The following is a 12,162-nucleotide window of genomic DNA, read 5'->3' on the forward strand; positions in this document are numbered from 1 at the left end:
ATGATTCTGATATAGCTTCATATAGCTAAGCTAAGCTAATTTGTGTCATCAAATTGATAATAATGTCCGAATAAATGTCTTTGCAAATTGATTCATTTTTTGTGCTAATTCTGTGATTGATCCACAGGATCAAAAATAAATACACTTTGGGCAAGCAGCTCAATAATCAATTGACTAACTGAATTATTCTTCAGAAAAGTAAGTGAGGATATATGAGGATGAAGGGTTTTGTTTTATTACTAAATAATGATAATTAATCCAAATAATGATTATTTTGTATAATATATATTAATATAAGAATTTATTGTTGAGAACAAAGTTAAAGTCACATCCAGACTCTGTTCAAAGGTTATTTTCAATTCAGGAGAGTGAATTCAATTTGGTTTATTATTGTACGAAATGGGAAGAAAAGGTATGAAAAAGGAGAAGTATTTCAATTGTTGGGGTTAAATTAAGGAAGGATGATAACATAAATTTAAAAATGTGTGATTTTTCATAATTTTTTTAGGCGTATACACAGTAAATGTGAATGATTTATCTGTTGTTGTTTATTGTTCTTCTGGAAGTTGGTAGCATGTTTTGATAAGAAATGCTTTGATTAGCATTTAGCTTCTTCCTTTACCTTTCCAATCACTACTTAGTACTTGACTGTTGACTTTGCTTGAACTGTTTTTACTGTTTAAATCATTGCATGATGGCTGAATAAGAAATTCTCATATTGGCAGGGAGGAAGAGATGAGTGGAGGGAAAAGGAAAAGAGGAGTCCAAGGAGCGACACTGAGTCACACAGCAGGACAGGAAGTCTTAGATGGAGACACCCTTCCTTCCTGTCAACGCACTGATCTATAACACGGGACACCATTCAATTACATCACACAAGACATGCGACAACTATTACAGAGCACAGTACTGTGTTGTGCAGTTTATATGCTGTACTTGTTCAGGCTGTGTGTTGCCCATAGTAACTTGTTTCAGTGAAAATGTTGCATCGATTTCGAGAGTCTGGCTCCACACGAAGCCAGTCAGGGTGCAATCTTCTCAGGGAGCGGTTGGTTTTTACCACCTCCTGCTTTTGATTTCAGTGCCTGTGATAATAATAATAATTTTTTTTAAAAAGATCTCGGTTGGGTGTATATTTTATCTCTCTGAGTGGAGTTTCTTCAGGTTTCAGCCCAAAGGCAGAGGGGTAAGGACACACTGAAATATCAGCAGCCAGACAGTGAATTTTGAGCACACCCATTGATCAGAAAATTACTTTGTAACCAAGCACAGGGTGCCAAAGGCAGAAAGGAGCAGTGAGCTCTGGATTTATGTGCAGCTCCCATCTGTTAAAAATGCTTTTCAGTTATCTTATTGTGCCTGTAGCCCAGCGAGACATTTGCATAAGAGCAAACTGCAACTATCATTTTGACACCTATAAAAAATGAGCAAGACTGGATATAATTTTCACACAGACAGACACTGGCTGAGTTAGATCACACCACTGAGAGTGTGATTTTTTTGTGATGGAGGAAAATGGCAAATAGCGACAGCGGTCTTGGATATCACATAGGCCCTACCAATGCTCTTCTGCGAATGTACCAAATCTGAGAAAAACTGACATCAAGCATTTTCCAAATTTATGCCGCATAGCCCAGAGCCTGAAAACATTCATACATCGTTCGTTTTTTACATGTAGGTAGTAATAATTGAGTTATTTGTTTTTTTGCACTCTGCCAGCACACATATAAGCACCCAGGTGAGCAACAAAGGATGCAATGCCAAACAATGTATGAATGCATGAGCAGAACTAAGCTTGCAAGTTCCAGACTCCAGCTTTATCTCCTCACTTTGTTGGACCTCAAGTTTGCAAATGTGATATTTGGAACACAAAACATAATGAATATAACCAATAAAACTCTCAACGGCAGCTTAAAATGGTAACAGCACGTGAGGCATTATATCAATAATATATCATTTCAGATTTTCTTCTTTCTGAAATATAATTTTTTAAACTGTGAAGCAATCTTGCTGGCACTTCAGCAGGATTCAGAGCGCCATGATGTGGGTCAGTAGAATGGAGATTCCCAGTGTCACTGGAGACTTCCTCTTCCACAGCTCTACACAGGATATGAGCAATTTCCTCAGAGACTAACCTCTCCAAAATTCCCAGAGATCTTTCCAACATGGAGGGTCACATCTTGGGTATCAGCTACATCTTTCAGATAACATACAATGGACGATTCATGTCTGACTATTCTGCTCTTGCATGTGGTTAGGCAAGTCCTCTTGCTCAATGTTTATGCAGTACCAAAACATCACAGCGGTTTCATCGAAAATGAAAGAGATTCGTGTTGTGACTTATGTCGTAATAACTTTTTTTTTAATGTGTTAACAGTGATTTTCTCTGTGACGTTCTGACTGCATGACACTCACCTCCTGCAGTGTGACGTTGGATTGTGAGACTCTACTCTGGAATTCTGGGTGTGTCTCCTCTATCATTTCACATGGTCAAATAATTGAACAGTCACGCTGCCACGCTGATTTGTCTATACTTCCTCTCATGACTGTATTTGGAAGAGGTTTCCGATGGATTAAAAATGTGTTTTGACAATTCGGCTGATAACGGCGTAATGGTAGAAGACCAATAAAAACACATAAAAATAAAAAATTGACACTTTGAGACAAATACTTTTTTTTTTCCTTTTGCATTTTATAACTTTATAAAACTGTATTGTAAAATTAACTGTAAAACTACTACTACTACACTGTAAGAAATGTTCGTAAATTTTGCGGTGAAAAACTGTCAATCGTGACAGTAAAAATCTGTAAATCTCAAAAACAGTTTGATACTGTTTATATAACACAGAATCACCGTAAATAAGTTAATCAGGAAAAAACTGTGTTTTTTACATTTTTTCTCTTGAAAAAATACGTTTCCCTACTCTTGCACAGTTTTTTTAATGGAAAAATGCCGTAATATGTATAACATTCAATACTGTGATTTTTGCATTTATTTCTTGAAAAGAATACAATATTTCACAGTTAAATGTATGTACTGTTGTGCTGATCACTGAAACATACTGTAATATTTATAACAGGTCACACTACAGTTTTTACATTCATTTCTCATAAAGAATGCAGTTTGTAACTACTATTGTACTATACTATTGTGCTGATAACCGAACAACTGAAAACTTTATTTTTAATTTTTAACTTTATTTAGATTATTTCTCTGTTGTTACAATGCTAATTGTCATTGTTTTTCATATGGTTGAAGAGCCTGTTTATTTCCCTTTACAATGAATTATATTAACAATATCTATCCTAAGACAACAGTTTGCCTTTAAATGTTTTAAAATGTTGTTTAAATTCATATCTTGAAAATAACTCTCATATGAACTTTTGTATTATATATATATATACACACACACACACATTTGTTTTAAAACATTAATCTGATCTATCTATCTAAACTGAGTAGAAGTCGTATGCCCCCCTACAGTTCGTTCGACAGACTGTGCATTCTTTGATAGCGCGCCTGAAATTCAAAACGGGCCAATCAGCGCATCGCATCTGACGCATCGTACGTTAACCTCTGACACACTCCGGTTCACGGTCTTCACCAGAGGAGCAGCTTTCATCAGCGTCTGGACTTTTTTATGATTTCCAGCCAAAGCCTGTCGTCAGTACACCTCGGTAAGTACAGCAACACCAATTAAAGAGACCGAGTGACTTATTAGCAATCGTTTAATCAGTTTGACTGCTTTAAAAAAAATGCGCTGTGTAGTTAGCCGCTTAGCATCAAGCTAAAGCGGGTCCGTCTGTGCTGAAGCCTCCGGTTAGCTAACTACGCTGCTCGTGTTGTGGATATAAGCTCTGTGTGTTTTTGACTGTTGAATATGTATTCCTGTAATGTATGTGGAGAAAACGTTACGTCTGTAAAAGCCTATGTTTTACATTGCAAACTGCACCGCAATGAACCCCGACGTGTTTTCAAATGTGTTGGAACAAGTTGTAAGCAGGTGTTTTCTGGATATACCGCGTTAAAGTCGCACTTCTATCGTCACCACAGCAGTACACCAACAGTTACTCAGGATACGACTTTAGCGCCATTAAAATGCACCATCTCACTTTGCGAACGCCAGTGTGAGGGAACTAAATCGTTGGTCGCTCACTTAAAGGAGCACATAGCAGAAGGGCGTCATGTAGCTTGCCCAGTGAGAGGATGCAAAAATGTGTTCACTGCAAAAACGTCCTTTACCTCTCACATGTCCAGAAAGCACAGACATTGGTCAGAAAATGTGATTTGTCCATCAACCAAAGATACACAGTGTGAGAGTCCCACTACAAGTGCTAGCACACAGGGAGCTGCCAGCATGTCAGATGCTGAAAACATTATTGGGGATGGGTCTAATTTCAGTGACCTGTATCTGAGAAATATATGTATGTTTTACATAAAACTGCAGGGACAGCATCTTCTTCCAGTGTCTACCATTCAAAACATTGTTGAAGAAATACAGAATATACACGAGTTGGGACAGACATATACTTTGAATCAACTTAACTTACTTCTAAAAGATATGTCAGCTTCAGATGAAGACATTGTAAAAATCTGTGACACAATTAAACAATCTGACTTGTTTACAGCTTGCCACAGAGGGCCCATGAGAACTGCTTACTCAAGGGCCCAGAGCTTTAAAGACATGTTCAAATATGTGGAGCCCAAAAAAGTGTTGTTGGGCAGAGATGAGAACAGGACAGAGAGGTGTGCCTATTATATTCCTGTGCTAGACACTTTAAAGGGTATGCTGGAGTCTGGTTTTTGGCAGGGCCTCATGTCAGTGGATCCTAATGATGTTTCCAAAACAGATGTTCTCTCTGACAGTTGTGATGGTAAGGTGTTTGTGTCAAACACATTTTTTCAGGAAAACCCAAACTGTCTCAAGCTGGTTTTATACCAGGATGCGTTCGAAGTTGTGAACCCATTAGGTTCTGCAAAAAAGAAGCACAAGGTTTTGGCTGTGTACTTCTCTCTACTCAACATGCCCCCCCATGTGCGATCAAATGTTGACCACATGCAGCTGGTTTTATTGTGTAGAGGGAAAGATTTTAAGGAGTTTGGCCATGCCAAGGTTTTTTCTGAACTGCTTACTGATCTGAAACAACTGGAGGAAAATGGGATAACAATAGGAGATGAACCTGTAGTAAAGGGAGCTCTCTACTGCATTGCTGGAGACAACCTGGGCTCTCACGCAATTGGTGGTTTTACAGAAAATTTCAGTTCTTCCGAGTACTTCTGCAGATATTGTCTGATTTCTCGAACTGAATTTCAGGGTGCTGATCCTAACATCTGTGGACTGGAGCGGACTCCAGAAATATACAGATCTGCCATTGAACAGCTGGAGAAGGAGGATTCCCCACAAGTACAAGGGATAAAGTTCAGGTCGGTATTTAATACTTTGCAAAACTTTGATGTTTGTTCACCTGGCCTGCCTCCCTGTCTCGGTCATGACATCTTTGAGGGTGTCCTCTCGTATGATGTTGCTATTTGCCTCAAATACTTCATCAACAAAAAGAAATGGTTCACCTACACAATTTTGAACAGGCGAATCAAGCAGTTTGAATACAAAGCAACAGATGCTTGTTCCAAACCTTGTGAGGTCAGTCCTCAAACACTAAAACTGAGTGGACATGCTGTCCAAAACTGGAACTTCTTGAGACTGTTGCCTCTTATAATTGGAGACAAAGTGCAGGACCCCCAAGATAGTGTGTGGCAGTTAATTTTGCAGCTTAAGGACATTGTTGACCTGATTTGTGCTCAGCAAATTTCCATAGCTCAGGTCGCTTATCTGGATGTACTCATCCAAGAATATTTGGAAACCAGGAAGACACTATTTCCAGAAATCAACTTGAGACCTAAACATCATTATTTGCGGCATTATTCAGGACTGATTCTGAAATTTGGCCCACTCATCAGGCTATGGACTATGCGGTTTGAGAGCAAACATAGTTACTTCAAAAGATGTACAAGGCATCTGAAGAATTTCAAAAATCTGTGTTTGACTCTTTCAGAGAGGCATCAGATGTTTCAGGCCTTTCTTTCTGCTGGGTCAGTAAGTCCTCCAGCCTTGCAAATAAAAGACAGCTCACCATTTTACTCAGAGCTTTACAGTGAGCAAGTTAAAGGCACAGTCCTCCATTTTGGCTTCACTGAAAGAAATACAACAATTCATGTTAACGTGCAGTATAATGGGATCATTTACAAGAAGGGCCAATTTGTTGTCACTAAGAATGATGATTCCATCGAGTTTGGTGAAATCATCCTCATTCTTGTGAAAGATGAATTTGCACTTCATTTTCTCATGAGAGTGCATGATGGGGAATTTCTTTCACACTACCACATGTACACTGTAAAAAAGGACACTGGAAGATTAGATTGCAGACTTGTTAGTGACCTGGTTGACATGTGGCCTTTATCATATTACATACAAAACGGAAACCAGATTGTCCCACTGAAGCACAGTCTCTTTTCACACTAAGTGCTTTAATTACAGTGGGCCATATGCTAAATTCTCTTGTCTGTGTCTTAGCAGATATGGCTCAGTCACAGATGCCAGAGAAGCTGTGTGATGCTGTAGCAGCAGTGCTACCGGATCTTCCTGATTGCGTTGTCAAGACAGTAGAAGATACTTTGAAGGCACTTGGTGCCGATACAACAGCTGATTTAGTGTACATTACAGAGGGAGACTTGCTGCCAGTATTAAGGCCAATACAAGCCAGACGACTGGTTGCTGCCTGGGCCCAAAATGGTGAGTTTGAGTGGGCCATGAGTGGGAAAAGTTTGGGAACCACTCAACAAATTATCTAGAAATTTATAAGTATGTTACATTCTGTTACAGAGGAGAAAAACATTCAAGGTATAATGCTTTCAAATGTTTTTTTGTTGTACTTTTACAGACTCATCCACTCCAACTCCAGCCCCGGCATGTTCCTCTCCAGTGTCTCTCCTTTCCTCTCCTTCTCCATCCTCAGTCACTGCCTCACCAGCATCATCCACAGCTACATCATCACCTTCAGGAAACTGTTATGCACTTGCACCAAACTGGGTAGACAATTTTCAGATACCATGGCAGAAGCTCCCTGAAGAGTTGGTACAGAGTTTGGAAAGACAGAAAAGGCCAAGTGCCCGACTACGACGAGAAATGGTGAGGACTGTGGTCTCTGAGATGATGAAGATTTGTAAGAATCCAACCAAACACAACACCACAGAGATAGCAAAAAGGATGGTGGCCAGGTATCCAAAGTCTCTTCAAGATGTGATTGATGGTGATGTTATTGGACTTGGATACCATTCCCTGGTAAAGCAGCTCCAGTCAAGAGTTGAAAATGTCAAACGACCTGACACACCAAAGATAAAGAAACGCAAAGTAGCATCAGATGATGACACCGATGAAATAACTGCTGAACAAAGAGCAAGTGTTCAGGACACGTATGGCTGTGTCAACTGGGAGCCGAAACATTTGCCACTCCCTGAGACTGGAGAGTCAGCTAGAAAAAAAAGAACAAATGAAGATGTTTGATGAGATGAACTACAATTCAGATGCTGTGAAAGAATTAATCAAGTCCACCTATTTCACACAGCGCAAAGAGATCAATAAAGGTGCAAGCATCCAGAAATTATGCCAGGAATGGCCATTTTTGTTTAAGGAAGTTGGTATGGCAGCACACTTCCAGGAACTGACTGGCATTAGTTTGATCGAGTCCTTCCTTGCCAATGTGGACAAAAAGGGGGCACGTCTGCTAAACTTCTTCAAACGTGTTGATGCACATAAACGCAAACAAGTTCTGGATGCTCTTCTAAAGCAGGAAACTGAAAGAGGTCAGTCCACTGGTTGTTCAGAAGAAATCATACAGATGGTGCTTCTTTTACTGGCTCATTTTGATGAGAAAGAAGAGCATCAGTTCCATTTCGTTGAGAAGACAAGCCTTGCTGAGGAGGTTCAGATGAAGGATGTTCCACCAACACCCTGCCTTATTGTGTGTGGTAAGTAAACTGAACCAAACCTGTAATAAATAAGTACCACTGGATTTGTATGGCTGATATTGAAGCTCTTGTCTCTTGTATTTTTAGGGTCCTCCTGCTTGGCCGCTGAGACATTTATGTTGAGCATCGACCAAGAGATTGTCAACAACCACATCACTTCCTTCACATCTGCCATCTGCCTGATGTTTGGCAGTTACTACTGCTTCAACATACACTACCCAGTGGAACTACGGTCTACACTGGAGTTCCTCCAACGGTAAAATTTCTTTCTTTTTATAATATTAGAAAATACACTGCATTTGATGACCCATCTGATGTTTTCTTTCTTTCTTTCCTTCCTTCCTTCCTTCCTTCCTTCCTTCCTTCCTTCCTTCCTTCTTAAAGGTGTTTCTTTTCAATAAATCCTGAGAAAGGCACCAAAGTCGAGTGGAATAAGAAGAAGAAGAAAGTGTTCTCAGTCAATCCCAGGGTCCTCACTCTGATCTCAGACCTTGCTGACCACGAGTGGACCTACCAGTGATGCTGAGGGATGATATGATAAAAGGTACACTGGATGTTATATAAAATGCAGATATTTTGTTGTTAGAGTTACATTTCTGAAAGTTTTACAAAAGCTATATTTTTACTAGATAAATTGTCTGGTACAGTTTGTACATGTTGTTGCTAGTTCCAGAATTGTCTTAAAAATGGTAAAGCTCTCAAGTGAAGTGTTACAATTCCTTGCAGTCATAGAGATTGTATATTCTTTAGCTTTATGATGCAAGATTTGAAATTTTGCTCCCCTTCAGGGATGATTTTATTTTGATGACGTGAAAATGATACCCTGTATGTAGACTGATGTCACTTTGTGGTTATATTTGTACCAAAAAATGCACTTAAATGTTCTCAAATTAAGTCTCAAGGTTTCTTGGCAAATTGTGTCTTCAGCTACTACACAAGTTTGAAATTGAAACAGTTTCAAAGTGAACATTTCTTACATGATGTTTTTATAGATGTTATGATGTTATTCATAGATATTTTGTGATATGTAAAACTTCAAATATTTGATATTTACAACCTCACAAATATCAAATAAAGAGTTTATATATTTGAAAAGTTTAAGGTGGATATTTTTTGTGTTGCTGTTTTAGTACATTAAGTAATTTGACAATATTAATTCATGCTCTTTGTTTTAAGTTTACAGAACAGAATGAATGATAACAGTGGAAATGCTAATTTGGCTGAATATTCAAAGTATATTAATTTTTTTCTTTACATGTGATCTTTTCTTATTTTATATTATGTTCTGATTCTACTCTGATAAATATAGAGAAGTAAAGTATGCTTCAAACATCTTTTGTTAGATTTTTACATTGATGGATTTAAGCAGTAGTTTATAATTCATAGTACTAATTATACAATTAATGAACATGCTTTTACAGTAAAATATGGACTAAAACACCATTTTTAACCATAAAATTAGCAGCACTAGCACTCATTGCTATTACTAATAGACATTGATTTACTGTAATTTTTGAGGGGAATTTCTGTGCAAACCTTAATATTTGCAGTAATTTTTGGGAATTTTTACAGAATAAATTAGTAGTTTATATTTTAGACTGTTAATTGTCAAGCAAAAAACCGTCATATGCCATGAAACAAACTTTATTTTATGCGGTATTTCCATGTAAATTTTCAAGTAAAACAAAATTTTTTAAAGGTTCAAACTTTTTTTTTTAACAGTAAAATATGGAATGAGGCACATTTTTTAACCGTAAAATCAACAGTATCGATAGTAAATGAAGAAAATGTTTACCGTAATTTTACGGTAGTGTTTCGGCAACCACAGCTGCCGGAAGTTTACCGTTAAAACAACAGTTTTTTTTTTACAGTGTACTTCTTTATGTGTTCCCTGGGGGCAATTTTTTACTTGTTATGAAAAGGTCATAGTTGGTATATATATATATATATATATATATATATATATATATATATATATATATATATATATATATATATATATATATATATATATTTATTTTATTTATTTATTTATTTTTTTACAACACAGAAACTCCAATTTTGAAGAAAAAAATACCACCATTTCCTATTCTTTGAAATCTAAAGTTGGTTAAAAAATTTGGGCAGATGGCAGAAAAATATAGAGGGTGATTTGAATAATGTTTAATAATAATGAAATTGGTTATTCAAATATCATCTAAAACAAGTGTTTGGGTTTTTTTTGTTTATTTGGGGGGGTTTTTTGCTGTCGGTAAGCCTTGCTTCATCTTTCAGTAACAGAAGTCTATATTATTGTCTATCCTCAGAGTTCACATAAAGAAGTTAGTAAGACGGATGAAAACTTCAGCTGTTCTTTTGTACATCCTTTCTCCCACAAGGTTCTTTTTCTGCCCCCTAGTTGCTCTGCAGGTTATAAAAGAGATGTTGCATAACCCAGCCTCAGGAGAAAAGTGTGATGATGAATCTGGACTCATAACTGAGGGAAGGAGTCAGACACATAGGACAGAAAAGCAGCAAATAACTACATAACAAGACCTTGACAGTACTATGGTAGCTCTTTTGAAAAGCACATTTGCAAGCATTATGTTACCCCATCGGGGGAAACACACACACACACACACACACATACACACACTCTGAGTTGAAAGAGCACACAATGACACATTCCTAGAAAGGCACAGCAAACTAAATTGGAAGACAGAAGTGGCGGAAAACAGGATATAGAGTAATGATGAGAACAGTCGGTAACTCGATATAGATGGGGAGAAAAAAAGATGATGGAACGAGAAAAAGTAAATGGGATTGCAAATGGGGGAGGAAGGTCATGGACGTCACGGCATGTTAGTAAGAATGCTGATGTTACTGTGGTGACAGGAGGGCAACGCCAGAGTAGTGGGTGCCGAGTCACGTGACTCTGCATCAGGCCCTGGAGGAGGATGCCATAAACCTTTCTTTGACCACAGATCAACCAGATAGGGGGATGGAAAAAGAAAGGAGGGCAGGAAGATAAGGCTGATGACGGTTACATCTATGAGAAAGATGTTCAACTGTGAAAAAAAAAAAAGTTGGTTTATTTTTCTTTTACAGCTCTGATGATTAAGAAAACAAAGTAACTTAGAGAGTGATGACTGATTTCTGTCACCACAGGGTCGAGGTTTACATCTGGCTTATAGCGAGCATCCTGTCCTGTCCATGGCTAGACATTAGCTAGCTAGAGTGTAGGTATTTGTGTAAGGTCTCAAAAAACATGACTTATGTTTATCTGCTTACATTACAGAACCTAGTTCTTAAGTTTACATCTGTGTTAGTACACACAGTAATTGAGAGGTATAACTACCTGGGAAATAACCACGAACAACAATGCTAACATTTTCATGCTAATATGTGGTCTGGTAGGGATGATAAAAGGGATGTTTATGCTACATTTCACAGAACAAAGGACCAGTTATTTCAGAAGACAACGACTTATGGTTTTGCATAACTAGATATTTTCCATCATTATAACCTGCAGACGTACAACTTACTCTCACAGATGCATCTTATATGCAAAACAAAGGTACACTACTTTTAAAGATAATTTTCATTTCATCGATTTGTTTCCATCCCAAAACTATAAAAAGTGTTTTTAACATTACTCAAGGCGCTGATACACCAATGAGTGCGTTTACATGGACTTGAGTATTCTGGCTGTTATTTAAGTTTTAAGTATCCCATTTTTGTATTTGTGCATGTAAACATCATATCCTGGTTTTAGGTTTTGAGAAACCTGATTCTGTTACCTGGAAAACTCCGAAAGAAAACAGGATACTGTGGCATGTGTACACCGGTTTCTGACAGCTGCCAACACCTGCGCAGTGAGAATGCTTCAGCCAAGTGACGTACACGCAAAACAAACATGACGGCGCCAACGAAAGCATCTTATTCTGGGGAGAGGAATAACTTTTATGTTTAGCTAATAAAACATAAAATATATATAGATATATCCATTATTTTGGATTCATAAAGGGTTAAATTAAAAGGATTTTTTTGTTACAATTTTTTATAAGACAGTGTTTTCATGTATTTTATAGTTCTAAATGTCTGCCATTTTTGTTGTGAAAAAAAAAAACGTGCGCCTGCGCAAATTAGATAGATAG

The 12,162-nt window shown here is 37.7% G+C and overlaps 1 protein-coding gene across 1 annotated transcript; it reads left to right on the forward strand.

Annotated features, from left to right (window-relative positions):
• The first annotated feature begins 7,525 nt into the window (after positions 1 to 7,525).
• On the forward strand, positions 7,526 to 9,127 carry LOC306830147 (uncharacterized protein). Its single transcript, XM_079353420.1, has 3 exons — positions 7,526 to 8,026; positions 8,114 to 8,282; positions 8,411 to 9,127. The coding sequence occupies exons 1-3, from the start codon at positions 7,549 to 7,551 to the stop codon at positions 8,544 to 8,546; spliced, it is 783 nt and encodes a 260-aa protein (XP_079209546.1). The 5' UTR covers positions 7,526 to 7,548; the 3' UTR covers positions 8,547 to 9,127.
• The last annotated feature ends 3,035 nt before the right edge of the window (positions 9,128 to 12,162 follow it).

Source organism: Symphodus melops, assembly GCF_947650265.1.
Source record: "Symphodus melops genome assembly, chromosome: 10".
Lineage (NCBI taxonomy): Eukaryota > Metazoa > Chordata > Actinopteri > Labriformes > Labridae > Symphodus > Symphodus melops.